Source organism: Stegodyphus dumicola, chromosome 7 (genome assembly GCF_044657685.1).
Source record: "Stegodyphus dumicola isolate Sdum_Otavi_A_Nest chromosome 7, ASM4465768v1".
In the NCBI taxonomy this organism is placed as follows: Eukaryota; Metazoa; Arthropoda; class Arachnida; order Araneae; family Eresidae; genus Stegodyphus; species Stegodyphus dumicola.
In genome coordinates this window covers 104,441,750-104,459,175 of record NC_140774.1, presented here as the reverse complement: position 1 = coordinate 104,459,175, position 17,426 = coordinate 104,441,750, and the positions used below count along the sequence as shown (strand labels likewise).

Genomic DNA, 17,426 nt, shown 5'->3' with positions numbered 1-17,426 from the left:
ATGGCCGCCATTAAAAACAGGCTTAGCGGCAATTAAACAAATTTAAAATTGCTGATAATTCTAAAAATATTGCACACAGATTTACTAAAGGCATAAAATCCTTAACCGGAAGATAAAAACAACATAATAAAATGTACAATTCACAATCATATAAGAGTAAAGAAACTGAGATTACTGAGCCGGGTAACAGAGTGGATATATATATAAATATATTTATATTCGTTTGGTGCGGCCGATTGCAACGACAATACGAGGTGCACATCTACATGTTATAGCAGTCCTATATACAAAATTTCAACGTTCTGAGGCTACTCGTTTTTGAGTTATGAGAGATACGTACGTACGTACATACGTTCGTACAGACGCCACGAAAAATTCTCTTCAGAATTAATTTTAAAGCAGTTTTATAATTTTTTTGAAGGAAAAGAGTATTTTATTCTGTCCTTACGTACAGATATTACGCATAAACATCGTTAAATTGCATTCGATAGCGGTCAAAATGGATATTTTCGTTGAAATATGCTGCCTGAAACTTTTCGCGATTACAATACTTCCTTTTTAATTCGTACAAGGAAGTAAAAAAGACTCGGGTTTTTTTTTTTTTTTTTTTTTTTTTTTTTATTAGTCCAAAGGGATTTGAATCCCGAAGGACTATTAGTTTCGTTTTGGCATTTTGCGTCGGACGGATAAATGTCGGTTCACTTTTCAAACTGTTGCCATAAAATGTTAGAGTCCTGCATTATATTTGAAGAAATTAAATAATGAAAATCTGCGTAAATGTATGTATATTTCTCACATTGTCATAAAATAACGGTACATAGAGTCATCGAATTTTGAATAACGTAATCCTCCAACGAATATGAGCATGTGGAAGACCAAATTTGAAATTTGAAATTTGTTTTATGATCGATTTCCTATTTTTTAAAACTTTGACGAATTTTTGATTAACAAACTCAAGGATTTCAAAGCGAGCAATGGCAACGTTGTGCAGAAAAAACATTTTTATCTCCAGCGCGTGAGTCTCTGTATCGGAAATTCTAAAGATATGCTCGTTTTAAAACTATTTTGCGATATTGCTGTTGCACTGGATCTTATGGTTTAAGTGCGAGGAACATGATATTTAACAAAGAAAGGTAACACACAAAATGTTAAAAAACGCCCCTTTGGACGTAATTTAAAATCTGAAACATTTCAGATTTTTTTTTTTTTAATTTTTTATTTCAAATATTTAACAAATATTTTTTGTGACACTGTTCAAAGCATGTTTCGTTTTTTTTGGTACATGCATGCCCACATTGCAAGTTTCGCCACATATATCTTCTTCTATGAGGTTTCTTCCTTGTGCTACAAAATTTAAACTGATTGGATCTTTCACTGGTATATGTCCAGTGTTATTTAGTTTCTTTTCATCTGGCACATGAGATTTGTGGTTTTTTTATGTTAATGAGGAGGGGCTCGGTCTTTTTGGCTTTGATACGGATCATTCGTTTCCCATTCATACTTATTTTATGTGTATTTATGCTTATTTTATTTGTATTCCAAAATATTCAGAAAATAATTTTAATTTAAATAAAACTTTACGCTATTTCTATTTTTAATTACAGCAAAGTATATTTACAAAATTTAAACCACAGGAAATAATTTATAAAATCACAATACTAGCTTGGGGAACAAGTGTGTTGAGGTCAGAGAAAAGTTGCTGGGAAAGGAAGACCTTTTTACTGGGCAGGTGCATGTATTGTTTAGTAATAAAATAACTCTGTGATTTCAAAACCCCTTATCTATATCCGGGTAAGAAAAAAAAAATTCCTATTTGAGAAGCAAGCAAACGCCATTGTAAAGAGCAGTGATTTCAAGGCGCGACCACCGAGCCTCTGCAGCATTGTGTCACAATGCTCTAGTGGTGCAGTGGTCGCGCCCTGAAACCACAAAGCAAATGCCATACGTATAGAGGTTTTTTTTTATTCCGCAGATGATTCCGCAATTAAGACTATGATGCGACTGAAAGATGTTTGCAAGTAAAAGACGGTCGATTCTCTTCATCTGTAAATATCATCTATTTCCTTCTACACATGCAATCATTTTGTAGTTTGTAGAAACTATTCATGTTTCCATTAAATATCCAAGTTATTTGTTAATTGGACAAGTTTATTAGCTCCTACACAGCCACCTAAGAAATAAGTTTACAGAAATCATTTTCCTAAATAGTAAGTACCGATTCCACAGATTTGGGCGCTCAGGCCGCGATGAGCCTAGGAAGAATCATGATGAATATTACAAAAGAAAAGAAGTAAGTTTTATTTCAATTACTTCCACATTGTTACTTCTAAGAATAATGTTCTACGATACTGTGAATTAAGATTACTTACCTTAAATTCTATTCCTAGAATTTCAAATTCTTTAAAGACTGGGCCTACTAAGTCAATTAAATTATTACATTAAATTGTGTTTGGAACTTTGGGTGATCGAAAAAGTAGGGCGAGATTGCGTGACTTTTGTGGTTTTCCATCTGATTTTAATATTGAAGAAACAAAACAAAAAATAATTAAAACTCTTAATGCAAATGATTTTATTTCTGTGTGTGATTTGTTACATCTTAATTATGATTCAAATCCTGATAAAAACTGTGATTTAATATTGAATAGTCTTTGTGATTTTAAGCTTCTAAAATCCGAAAGTGATGACGATGATGAGTTATCTGAAAACGAAAGTGTTTATGATTCTGATAAAAATGATGATGCTAACTCTGTTCGGTCAGAATCACCTCCCATAAATAACTCAGTGGATGAAAAGGTTATAATGCCTAGCAATATTTCCCTACATTTTCGTGATATCTTAGAAACTGTTTCTGAATTTAATGGCATTGATACATATCCAGTTGAATCCTTCATTGGTGATTTAGAAGAATTTTTTAAATTATTTAAGTTCTCGAGAATTACAGAAAATTGTGTTTGCTAAAAATTGCTTACTGCTTCTGCTAAAATATTTATTAGATCTTTGAAAGGTATAATATCATGGGACAAATTAAAAGAAAATCTTTTATCTAAATTTGGTTCTAAAATAAACAGTGCACAACTTCATAATTTATTACAGAAACGACACTTAAAACCTGGTAATCACTTTCCGATCGAAACAGGAAATATCGGAATCACTTTCCGAATATTTAATTGCCATGCGTGAAATAGCCAGTCGCGGTTCTATTGATGATTCATCAATTCTTGATTATGTAATCAATGGGATACCAGATCAGAGTAGCAACAAAATAATTTTGTATGGGTGTAAAACTATTTCTGAATTCAAAGACAAATTAAAAATTTATCAGAAAATCCGCGATCCAGATACGAAAAATAAGGGTTAATCAAGCACTAACACACAAAATAAAACACGCGCTATACCTAGTAAGATTAAAGAGCCAAGGTGTTATAATTGTGGAAGTTTAGGTCATAAATCTAATTCGTGTAACAATAAGAGTAAAGGATTTAAGTGCTTTAAATGCGATTTGTTTGGACACAAAGCCGTAGATTGTTCGAAAACATCATCTAAAAATATCCAAGATGCCAAAGCTGTAACTCCAATAACTCAGACTTGTCAGAAAGAAATGCATAAAACTGTTAATTTGGGTAATTTGCAAATTGATGCTTTAATAGATACTGGTAGTCAATTAACGCTAATACGAGAAGATATACATAAGAAGATAGGTTCTCCTGAACTTAAGTCGGCAGATCTACAGTTAACGAGGTTTGGTAATGGGAAAATTAAGCCGATAGGAAAATTTGATGGTGAATTCGAAATCGATGGCTCTTCATTTCGATCAAATATTTGTGTTATCGCAGAAAATGAAATGTTTTTACAAGCGGTTATTGGTACTGATATTATAAGGCAAGGGGAATTAACTGTAAATGAAAAAGGATTCGAAATTAGAAAATTGCAACCAGAAAACTATTTGATGTGCATTCGTGATATTTATAATGACGAGTAAATTGATTTAAATCATATCAAAGACGGAGTACATCGAGATAAAATACTACACTTAGTAAGGAATTATAAGCCGAATAAAATAAAAACGTCTGTCCTGAAGATGCGAATAGTGGTGACAGAAAAACTTCCGGTTTATTGCTCGCCGCGACGTTTCCCCACGCAGAAGACAAGAAATCTGAGAATGATTCTGAAGAGCAGAAAAATGCTTATTGCAATGGAAATGGTTCTGAAGAAGGATTTGAAAAAAGTATTTAATTATAGTTTTTTACTTCCAAAACAGAAACTGATTCTGCTAGTATAGTTCATGTTACAGTACAGAATGGGATCAAACTGGACACTTCATCTACAATCAAATCAAGTGGTTGATGCAATGGTATTCCCTTATTGTGAATTCTGACGACGTTCCGAGTGATGCAGATTTTGCTGTAAATGAAAACGATGGTTAGATAAATTAGTGCAAAAAGGAAACTCAAGCAAAATACAATTAGCTTTGATGCCAACGAGGAAAAACGCCACTGAAGAAGGAAATTCTCAAAAGAAGGATGTTCACAAAGAAGAATCCCATGTTAGAGATTATAATGAATTAATTGCTAATTCCACTAAAAAACTTCAGTAACATATCTGATAACAGACAAGCAAAAGAAACCATTGGAGATAATAAGAAAACTACAGAGACCACCGAAGAAGAAAAAAGATTGAAAAGCAAAAGTCAGTTAAAAAATCTAATGACAACGACGTTGATACAGAAAGCAAAGACGGAACAAAAGAAACTGAAGAAGGTGAGAAAAAAGAAGAGAAAAAGCAGATTCAGAAGATTAGGAAGAAAACCAAACGGCTTTGATAATGAAATAACGATTTTGATGATTCCTGATTTAGACTTTTTCCCAAGTTGACAAATTTCTCCCAATTTGACTAATGAACTATTTTAAGAAGAATAAAGATAAGTCTAAGGATGAAATGTATGAAGGAAGACGGCATAAAGAAGATGATTTTGAGAAGACGCATTCGAATGACGGAGAGATATCTAAGACGCATTCAGAAGACTTATCCAGACGATATCTAAGAAGACGCATTCAGAAAACGTATTCAGACGATGTTTAAGAAGAAGTAAATACGAAGAAGAATCCAGACGAATTGTTCCAGACAACATAAAAAGAAGACGTGTTTGGGAAATACACGTATTCAGATAGACTGTTAAAGATGAACGAACACTGAAATAGCATTGAAGAAGAGATAAAGCCGTTATTTCTGAAGATGTTAAGATGATGAGGGAAGATGGCTGAAATAAACCATTTAAGACACCTTTTCCCTCAATACTAACTAAAAATATATATTTTTTTAAATTTTATTTTCCAGATTCCTCGATGTTGATGGCCTTACTATGAGAATGCGAGGCCGCATTCTGTCAGAATAGGCTGAGCAGTTGTGGGATGACATCGTTCATTATAATCGGATGACGCGACAAGCTGTGAGAATAAGTCTTTTCCGATGAGAGAAGTCAGACGATTCCGCCATTAAGACGATGATGCGACTGAAAGAAGTTTGCATGTAAAAGACGCTCGATTCTCTTCATCTGTAATTATCATCTATTTCCTTCTACACATGTAATCATCTTGTAGTTTGTAACAACTATTCATGTTTCCATTAAATATTCAAGTTGTTTGTAAATCGGACTAGTTTATTAGCCCTCAGACAGCCACCTAAGAAGTAAGTTTACAAACATCATTTTCCTGGATAGTAAGTACCGATTCTACATATATATATATATATATGTATGTATGTATGTCATCTACATGTATATATGTATATAATCTACATATATATATATATATATACATATACAACTTTTAAAGCCTGAAAAACACATGCCACCGATGTTATCGTCATGCGATGATTTTTAAGTGCTTTATTTTTTACTAAACTATTTTCTATGAGGAAGGTATAAAACTGCGATGTTTCTGAACCACTGACTTTTCGACCACAGTGTTTTATACCACAATATTTTAGAAGTGCGATGTTTTCTTCTTGCTTCCTTTTTTCCCATAATGTTTGCAGGATAATGTTTTTGCCTTGCGTTGTTTTCTCCTCGACGTTTTCTTTCGCTACGTTTTCGGCAGACATGCAATCCGAGTTCTAGGATATTTCAATCAAAAATTAAAATAAGGCACAACGACTTGGAAGAGAACTTTTTATAATGAAGAGGTGATAGTATTAGTAGTGTTGCTGGTTAGTGGTGATGATAGTAGTAATAGTTAATAATACACACAATCGTAACAAAATCAGTCCCAAAATTTCACAAGAAAATAAGCTGAACATCAAGATTTGGTTTGCTGACGTTGAGCATTTTTTTTCTTAATTGCTGCCTTATGAATACAGCATTTAACCTTTTATCTTGTACTTACATATCTGTAATCGTTTAAGCCATGTTAAGGAGTTTTAACAAATGAATAAAATAAAACGCTAATAACTTTTTGTCTTCACTCAATGCATTTGAAGCAATGGTTTCATTTTATGAACTGCTCTCTTGGGGAAAACTGAAGCAAAGCAAAATTAATCGAAAAGGCAAATAAATGAATGTCAGTAGTACAACACTGCGATGATCCATCATTTTCAGCCAGGAAGTGCATTAATAGGAGTAAAATCAAATGCCTTCACTGTGGGAGACATTATTGCAGTCTGGGAATGTCAAATATAATAATAGATCACCCACTTTCCTCGTTAAATCTCACCGCATCTTTAAGTTTCTTGACTTGTATGCTAAAGCAAAGGAAACGGCAACTAGTATAACAAGAAGAAATGTTTTGATGAGATGAAAGGTAGTTAACGAATTCCCTTTCTGCTAAAAAGCAAGAATGAGAAAGAAATGTTTTAAAATATTTTTATGTCAAAGTTATGAGCTGATTAAAATCATTTTATATAAGACAATATCCGTTATTAAATAAAGATAATTTTATTGTGAAATTCTAATTTTACTTATTCAAAATATCTTAAAATTTGCCTTAATTTTAAAGAGGTTTTCCAAAAGTGTTTTAGGGATTTTTGAGCTCATGTTTTTCATAGCAAATTATCCCGTTCTAATTAGTTAGCCGTTACATTTTAATGGTTGTAACTTACATTTTAACGGCTACAACTTACATTTAAACGGGTATGTGTTAAAAACGTAAAGTAAAATAAACGTGGATTAAATAATAAATCTTTGAACAATTAAGTACTCCCATAAGCATGCAAACTGCTAATTAAAATCAGTTCAAATAAAAATTGTTTGAATAATTTAGTTCAAATAATAAATATTTGAACAATATATAACTCTTTGAACAAACATATTAATTAAAATTAGTTTAAACAATAAATATTCAAACAATCAAGTACTGTCATAAACAAATAATAAATATTTGAAAAGGTTTATAACAGTATTTATTATTATTATTTTAAACGATTTTAAACGATTTGCTAGCTGTCATTTCGCATTTACAAAACGGTAACTGTTTCAGTCTCATTCAAAAATTACGATCGCATCCCTGTATGACTTGATATATTACCTGCAGTTTCAGTCAACTGCAAGTACTGAAGCAAATTATACAGCAGTTAAATGCGTTTAAAATAATTTAATAACAGTAATAATTGGTTTATAAGCAGCAGCAAATAAGCAAGAGCTCCATTAGCTTAGGAACCGATCTCAGGCTAAGCGTGAAGAGGTCCAAACATGATGAAATAGGAGCCTGACGCAGCCGGAACTGTCTTAGAAAGACGTATCCAATCAAAATGCATCTACCAATTCATTTATTTAATTCAGACCGATGTCATTGGTTATGTAGATTTTTAAATAAATTCCAGGTCTGTTTCGTTTTGTCATCGCTTGAAACTCTGCAAGTACCTATGCAGCACAAATAAGTACTTTTTGTTGAGTTTTTAAGGATTACGCTGTAACGGTAGAACTATATTTTTTCACCTAAAACAAAGAAAGGAATATTTTCTACAACCATACAATTCAGTGTATAATGCGCTTTGAGATTCGTACGATGAACTTTATTCCAGTACAACGCACTTGACAAAGCTTTTATCCATCAAGCTTTAACATGTTTATGCATGTTACTCAAATATGGAATTACATATCGCTAGGAGAGGTTACTCTATATATGATAATTTTAAGTATAAATAGGGCAAATCGTTAGAAATGACTATACTTTAAGTACAATACAAAACATCAGCATCAGTTGGGAGGGTGACCTTGCATGCGACCAGTGCATACAGACTCTCTGCTAATTTTCCAGCAAATACTAGCTTCCCTGAAACAATGTGCATGTTACCGGCAAAGTATGAAACGTCGGCATTCTATAGAATGCCTAGACATCGTATACAATGCCGGACGAGTGTAAGCAAAGTGTGAAATATGAGAATTATTGCATACGTTTCTCTAGGCATTGTACATAATAACTAGGCATTCTGTAGAATGACAAATGCTCTTCAGGCAAAGTATGAAAAACGTTATAATAAGGCTATTATTTAAAAGACTTTATTCCTCAAAAATACTATTTTATGTTATTTTGAAACCTTAATGAAAGAGAGCTATTACAAACTGTTATTCTAAATCTGTAAAAACGTAGTGAGATGATGTTGATCAACAACATAATAAATTTGTATTTTCTGTCGGACTGAGACTGGGAATCGGAAAAATCTACCTGACAACGAAATTTAAATTCAGAAACAATCATGTTTCTCAATAATGCTCTTTTTAATACCTTTTTGTTTTTTTTCTGACAGGGTTCACAAAGGTGGTTGTACAGTTCAATTTCATTACGTGTAACGTTTTTTGCATTTGAAAGTTCTTTTAACATTCTGTCACGTCGTCCATGCCCAGCACTCAAATGAGTTTCGTGAAGTACGAGAAAGAACTCATCTCCCGTGATGTAATACTATATAGTAGTAAAACGCCTTCTTTAACAGGATAAATGAATGTAATTTTGTTTTTCACAAACATGACATCCTAGCGATTCAGCAGCCAGTAGTCCCGTGATTCCTTCTTAGTACTCATTTTGGCCTTTTTACGTCATTTATTAACTTCTGGTAAGTAGCTTGGTTCTTCGAAATGAATGGGAAATGTGTTTCATACTTTGTTTCATACTTAGAAAATGTGTGAAATATGAATCGTTTCATGTATTGCCGGCTAGTTTTAGGCATTATATACAATGCCTAGGCATTCTATAGAATGCCGGATTTCAAACTTTGCCGGTAACATACATGTGTAAATATTGTGCATTTAACCAAGAAGATTGTTTATTTGTTTTTACTTTGTAATATACTATTGTTTTCTCCTGTATTTTGTATTTATGCCATATTTTTGTACGAAATATATAGCACCAACCAGATGTCATCTTGTTGTTCACGTGACTTGGTCACACCCCTTCTCCACTACAGCCATCCTGCCCCGCCCAGTTCAAGTATTTCATCACTTCAAGCGCTGAATGAAGCATCTAACTTAAGATAGCCGGAATACAGCATGCAAATGTGCATGCTAATCGCGGCATAAGTAGAACTTGGAAAGAAACGGCTGTGCTATAGCCCTTTGATTCGATATTAGTAAGTGCAAGGGCGGGAATGAAATGCAACTTTTACAGAAATGCTGAAACAATACTTATAAAAATGACAACGTTCTTCTAATAAAACAAAGAAAAAGAAAAGATAAATATAAAATTCCATGAGAGACTGAATTTCTTTTATTCCAAATGAACAGTTTTTAGTAAATTTGCAAATATTATTTATCTCCTATTCTCATACAATTCAAGAGCATGGTAATGATTTGAATTAATTTTTAAAATATGATTTTCGAAAGCAAATAAATGAAACAATAAGCCTAAAATTCCGTAGAAGATTGAATTTCTTTTATTGAAAATGATCTGTTTCAGAATAAACTTGCAAGTATTATTTATCTTATAATGTGATACTATTTCTATACCAGAAAATATTTTAATTTAATTTTGAAAATCTTTAGATTTTGATTTAATAACATAGTTACTATTTCTTGGATTGAATAGGCACGTTGCCACTGAGTCAGAATTTAAAACTTTCTATTTACAGAAGGTGTATGAGAGGTTACTAATATTTTTAACTTGTGCCGATTAATCGGCTGAGCCTTTCAAATAAATGTAGCACTTTTACATTTAATTCCAGATGTACAACATAGTCCGTAAAATGTGCTGTGTTATCATTGTACATGTTTTCGTATATTTGTGAGTATTTACAAATGACAAAATATATTGCTGCGCTATGATTTATCAATATTAAATTTATAAATTTTTGTCAGTGTTACTCGCTGGAATACTATGTTAGATGGTACGTTTCCGACCATAGTTCGCATTTAGTTTACCATAAATAAACATTGAAACAAAAGTTAAAACACTGTTTTTACAGCTTAACAGCATAATAAAAATTAGTGAATTCACAGCTCAAGCTCAAATATAATATTGTTGCGTTTTTCTTTCTTCTGACACCAGTTGTTACGTTACGTACGGGGTTCGTGTGGATTTGGAGTGAATAACGACGACACTTGATGAAGTATCGAAACACACTTTATTAGCCAGTATTGTCAGGACAGCTCCAAAACACGTTTTACAGTCGTCGATGAACTACTATAAACACGCTGACACGATCAGCGACACAGCCTTCAGGTTATCAGGCTATCACGGTGGAGACAGCTTCCTGCAAAGCACCCGACTCTGCTTTCCGGAGTACAGCTTCCGACTCAGCTTGGTCGTTCTCGGAACTCCACGTACTTCTCGAGACTCTCCACGCTACAAATCGCGATGCACTCGACGACACACGAACACAGCTCCCGACTCTTCGGTTCAGTCGTTCCCGGAGCTCAACACGCTCTTTCAACGATGCTCTAACCGCGATACACTAACAGACTCCTTCGGTGCACTCGACGACCCACTCGGCACTCGCTGCCCGGCTGTCAACTCGATAGACTCCGCACGGACTGACTCGCTAGACGAGACATACTCTCAATACTACTGACTGACTGCGGACTAGCAGGGTTTATATAGCTTTTGGCTTGTGTTCGAGAACATTCTGGCCTGAACCGGTAAGAATTCGTTCCAGAAGGTTCTCCATCTGTCCATGGCATATCGCCAATTTTGTTGCCAAATGTGGCAACCCTGCTTTCCCTTGCCATTTTATGGTAAACCTAAAATTGCTTTGCGGGAAAGCCATCTTACCGCGCCTTGACATTTCGTAACAATATATTCAGCGAACTCAAGAATCTGGTGCCATTTATATTTATTCAGAATCAGATGTAGTAAAATTGTAATAGTCTGAGTCAAATGCATGTTAACTATCAAGCACTCTCACCAGCAAATAATATCCTTAGAGTCTTAAAATTATGCATTTAAATCCATCAAACCCTTTCTTTACTGTTGGTAATTCATAGAACTTTCAACATTCGAAAGTTAAATACACTGTCAATAAAAGTGATTCTAATGGCATTTCAACCGTAATCTGTTAGGTTTTTTTTTAAAAAAAATCCTATACAAATTTTGATTCTACACCTTCCAGTTACATAATTGTCGGGTTGACAAATATTAAATATTTTAATAAATAAAAAAGAAGAAGACTGCACTTAATTTTAAATGCTATATTCCTGAAGCGCATGACACATTTCCACAACATAAAAAAAAGAATAATAAAGTTTCTAGGTGACTTCGACGTGTGCAACTTGTAAAACCAATTTAAATTTCCCATCAATAGCCACAAGTGATGAACAAAGATTTAATACCAAAAGAAGCTATGAGTTTTAATATTCCATCTGCTATTATAGCGTATGTTGGTAATTGTCTTTGCAATAATATGTTTTATCGCTGAAATCGGAGGCTGAAACATAGGTATGACCAAGAATTTAATGTGCAATTTATATCGCAAGAGAAAGTGATATTGTGACTTAGCTCATTGTGGCTGACAGAGAAATGTTCACAGTAATTTAATTGGCCAATACAAATTCTCAGTATGGCCTCCTTTCGTGAGACGAAAAATCCTACTGTACCCCATCGACTTGAATGGTAGCCGTGAAAATGTATTGGTGAGTTTCCATTAAAACCTTAGGAATTAATTAAGGTTCTGTACCACTTGTGTATAATATGCTATATGCAGCGTTATTATGTAAGTCAGCGGTTCTCGACCTTTTGACAGACGCATACCATCTAAACAAAAATTGAAAACCTTTAGTATCACCACCACTTTTGAACAACAAAGCTCAGATCACATAAATTTACGAGTGTTAGAGAAAAAGCTCAATCGGGATGTTGGGGTTTTAATTTTTGACTTTAATAGTTGAAGCTACTTTGCTTCTTTGCGTGCAACCTATATTTCTCTTGCGTACCACAGTTTGAGAACCCCTGGAGGGATTCACTACTGTACAGTGTCAATAACCCATCACATCTCGATCGACCAAACAGGATTGTACTTTGGACGTTTTCCGTGCCCCGAAACATCATTAGATATTACATTTCCCACATATTGTTTATATATTTGATACATTTCACATTAATATAATATATTAAATATATGAAAAGCTGTGAAAATGCTTTAACATTTTTTTTTTGTTTCGTTAACATTATGTTTATTGTCATATTCCTTTTCATTATCATGTAGTGGGACATTAATGGATGATAAGCAATATTTCTCAGTTTGTGCAGTTTCAAAGACACGGTTCGTAGATACTAAAATTAAAGTAGAGAATTAAAATATGTTTCTTACCTGTAAATACAAGACGAGTTTACAAGTCAGACTTCCAAAAAACCATGTTTCTGTCACGTCCCAAAGTACGGTGGGTGGTAAGCAGACGAGGATTACCAAAAAATCCGCCAGAGCCAGGTTCACGATGAAATAGTTGGTGACAGTCCTCATGCTATGATTGCGGTACACAGACACGCAGACAAGAGCGTTCCCCACCAAGCCGACAATGAACACAGTAACATGCAGAGAAATAAGCACCCACTCATACGGTGTTGGAAAGATGTAGTCTTCGATCATAGCTAAGTAGTCTTCATCCGAGACGCAGTACTCATTGGTACAGGTTATGGAATCGTTATCCACATTGGACACATTGGGCGAATCTCCAGCGTCGTAAGCCATTTCCAGAATTTTCATAGATGAAGAACAGTTTAGAAAAATAAATAAATTTTCTTCATTAACGTCTCTAAAAGGAAAAAAGAAAAGAATTATTTTAAAAAGTGTACTCATTTGATAAAATATACAATAGTATGCTAAATTTCTGAAAATATTTAAATGCATTGAATTGTATTATTGTTTTCGTGTATGGTTATAATGTTTTGTATTACTTTACTTTTCTTTCTTTATTTGTTTATTTGCTACATTTTAGAAAAAAAAAAAAAATTAGGATACAATTTTTATGAAATTAAACACCACATATTTTTATATAAGTAATTATTTTTGTATTCAACTGTAAATTTAGAAATTCTGAATCCGAAATCGTATTAATTATAAAAATAGCTCAAATTACAGCATATAAAGAGAAAAACCTGTTTCTGGGCCTTGATGAAAAACCCTTATCACAACATCTGCGACATTTTGTATTAGAATATCCATTCCAGTTTTTTTTTTTTTTTTTTACGCGAAAGCATTGCGTACTTTCACATATACTTATGCGCATCTGTATAAAGAAAGTAGCGGTGTTTACAAATTTTAACTCTTTTGCAAATCTTAAAAGGGCATCCACCTCTCATTTTTTATCTGAGACAAATATGTTTCTTATTCCATCCTCCGCACTACTTTATTTATGGAAGTGCATAGTTATGCACCTAATTATGAGTATTTAAGTCCCTACATAAACGTCCCTACATAGGGACTTAAATATTCATATTTAATATTCTTAAATAATACTTAAGTACTCTTAAAGTTTTATATAAGTCCCTATGTAAACGCGTACATTTTGCTGTTTTATGAAAATTAAATTCTATATGAAATTATGATATACTGATGTTTGCTGGAATTATGATACCATGATAGAGATGTAGAATCAGCTGCAGACTTCAAGTGTGTGTGTGTGATTATGGCAAAGCCTCGTGGGCTATCTGCCTAAGGGGAGGGATGCCTTCGTGGAGGACTTTCTAAGGGAAACTGGCTCATATACACTTTACATATGGTGAAAACCACGAAAACGCCCATGCAGCCAGCCCGTTCGCGGGATTCGAACCTCGGACCGAACTACCAGTGTTCAGCGACTTTACCGCTCGGTCGCTGGTGGGCCCTGCAAACGTCAAGAAGTATGGATTCTCATGGGAAATACAAATGAACAATTCATATACAAAAGTACAAATGAAAATTCTCGCATCATTAACAAAAATTTGATTGTTCAAGTTCAAAAGTCTAAATTAGTACTTTTGTAAATAGTTTGCCTCATACGTTTTCGAAGTTTACCCTATTGGTATGTAAAGTGAATATATCGCATCGCAGAAAGAGAGAATGCTGTCTTAAGCCGATGAAATCTGAAAAAAGATTTATTGCTCTGGGAGGATGTATTTAGTATAATAACATATAATTGGATGAAACACTGCTATAATCATGCATACATAGCAACAAAGCTCTATGTAGGCTAAGTTCAAATATCGAAATGGGAATGAGAAATGCTGATGTCTTATACAGAGACACTGACAAGTGACAATTGAAGGAGGACGGGGCCACTAGGTAGCTAACAGAGGTAAATAAGTATTTGTCTCGAGCCCCTTGGTCTGTGGAGATGTGTCAAGTGCTTTGTTAAGAGTTGGTACTGTGTTCGGCATGGAAGCGGCTGGGCCTCATCCCTGCTCGCGGCGGTGAATTCTGGACTACCGGATAACGACCACTAGGAAAATGTTAATCCAACACATAGTGAAGAAATGGATTCGGGTATCGGATTAATTCTTTCGGTTTTGGACTGTGATATTACAGATGACGTATTTGGAAAGAACACTGTGAAATTGTACGAAAACATTCGTAATTTTCCAATGATGTTGTTCCGCCTACTCATCTTCTCGATAGCATAGAGCAAGCAATAAGTGTAATGTGAATCGCAGTTAATTGCGAACTGCTTCGAAAAAAAAAAGACTTTACAAGGGCTTCGGGCATCTGAGTTATTTGACAAACTTAGAGATTATAATACACACACACAAAAAAAAAGCACAATATTGTTACTATGAGTATACTAAGACTTGTCATAAATTGCGAGAATATTCCTAAGTAAACCATTAGATTCACTATTGTTTGATGCCATGTATAGTGAATTATCACTGCTCATAATGCGTGCACAAAATATTAATTATAATATACTTCTATTCTTTATAGCCCTTTAATTTATACTTTTTGAGCCTCCGAGTACCAATAAATATCTTCTATCGCTTCTTATGGTTAGATTGATGTGTTGGGGAAATTAAAAGATTTCTTAACGCTTTAATTTAGAAAACAAGATAATAACAACAACCATAATAACGAAATAATAATTCAAGCAGAAAAATTAATAATAAAATATTATTAAAAGTGATTTTTAGGGGGGGTTACTTACTGACTTTACTACAGTTTCATAACTGTAGTTTATTAAAAGGCCCATCAAAAACAAAAACAAATTATGTCTTCTACACAAATGTTTATATTCCTTGTTTCAGAAAATTAAGTTCGGCTATTATATCGTCTTTAAAAAAAAGAAAATCCTTTAAATGAGAAGTTTAATTGGTCGGCGTAACAAAATATTCAAAATAAATAAAATATTCCATGCGTTATTTATTACTTAAAGATAGCTAGTACTGTCTTATATATTTATAATTATGTCTTATTTCTAATTCTTTTTCTTTTTTGATCTTGCAATTTTTCCAAGATTAAAATGAAAACGATTGATGTTTTAAAGTATATAAGGCTTTGTCTTTAAGCTTTTTTAATTTTAAATATCGGAAATTTTTGTGATCCAGAGCTCAGGTTTAAAGGTTTTAGAGATAAAAAGTGCAATGGACTACAAAATCCGAAAAGTGACCGTTTTATATCAAGCAATAAAAAGAAGTTCGCGTTGGCGTTTCTGAAGGTCAGGTACCTTGTATGGATGAAAAATCTCTTTAATAGTGCTTGAACACGTGGATAGAATTCAGAGATCCTATACCTACATCTCAATGATGAAAATATGATTACATCTAAGGGAATCAAATAAAAAATGCCATTCGAGTTATTTAGGATGGGTTTCTCTGAAATCCTTCTCTGGAAACTGGCCATTATTATCAAATTTAGTGAAGAAATGCGATGGGCAAGATCAAAATTGTCACCTGTTTTATTATCCCTAATCTGAAAAGGCATTTTATTTTTATTGAAAAAAATTCTTTTTTTTTTAACTGCTGTTTATATTCTATTTTCTTTATTACGTGATTCCCTTATATATTATCAGTATTAGTTTTCATAATTCTTTCAAAGTAAATATATATTACATCACTTTTTGATATAACCTCTCTGATTGCATATAGATAAGGGAGCCGTTTGGTTTAGCTTTGAGCCGCAGGTTAGAATTCTAGAGAAGATATGGGTAAGTCTTTGCTGCATGGAGATCCTTAAAATACTAGTGAGCTGCAAGTCAATCCAAAAGACTGGTAGAAATGGGAGACCTTCAGATCTGTACCTCCCCGGGGGACGGGAATTTTCCTTCAGAGTAATTGAAACTGAGCCATGGAGCAAGAGAAGAACCTCTATTATTACTTAAAGAATAATAATATACAAGAGAATTGTATTGTTACCTATAAATTGCCCAAGATCTAAGCCAGGGGTTCTCAATTGGTGGTACGCAAGAGAAAAAATAGGTGTTACGCAAAGAAGTATTTTGAACTATTAAATTCAAAAATTAAAACCCTAACATTCTGATTCAGTTTTTCTCTAACACTCGTAAATTTATGCGATCAGAGCTTAGTTCAAGAGTCGTGATGGTAGAAGTACTTTGTAATGGTGGAACTAAAGGTTTTCAATTTTTGTTCAAATGTTAGTCAAAAGTTAGCCAAAGCTGCGCAAACCTTGCTTCTTGGCCAAGATAAAATTAGTGGATTTGATTGATTTTACTTTCATACAAGTGAGATAAGTCACATCAACTACAATTTCATATCTCTTTTTAATATAGAATGCATGGAGACACTTAAATTATGAGTGAGCTGAAATTCCACTCGAAAGGTTCCTAGAAGGGAACGGAAAATGGGAGACTTTCGGATATGTCTCCGAGCTGGAGGTACTTTCCTTCAGAACCAGAACTGAGCCATGGGAGAGAAAGGAGACTATATTCCTACTGCCATAGATGGAGTTGGGCACATTCGTATTACCCCAATTATAAATTCCTCAAGGCCTAAGCCAAAGCCAATGATGAGTGCAAACCTTGCTTTTTGGCCACAGCGGATCTGATTTAATTTTACTTTTATACAAGTGAGATAAGTCACATTGAA

General features: G+C 33.6%; 1 protein-coding gene across 6 annotated transcripts in view; it reads right to left on the bottom strand.

Annotated features, from left to right (window-relative positions):
* Positions 1–17,426, bottom strand: part of LOC118184495 (orexin receptor type 2-like) — a 590,403-nt gene that overhangs the window by 126,118 nt on the left and 446,859 nt on the right. For all 6 annotated transcript variants that reach the window (XM_085820672.1, XM_085820676.1, XM_085820674.1 and 3 more), the window contains one exon: positions 12,727–13,168. In XM_085820672.1, the coding sequence (XP_085676798.1) occupies positions 12,727–13,119 (393 nt within the window). In that variant the 5' untranslated portion in view covers positions 13,120–13,168. The remainder of the gene's footprint in view (positions 1–12,726; positions 13,169–17,426) is intronic.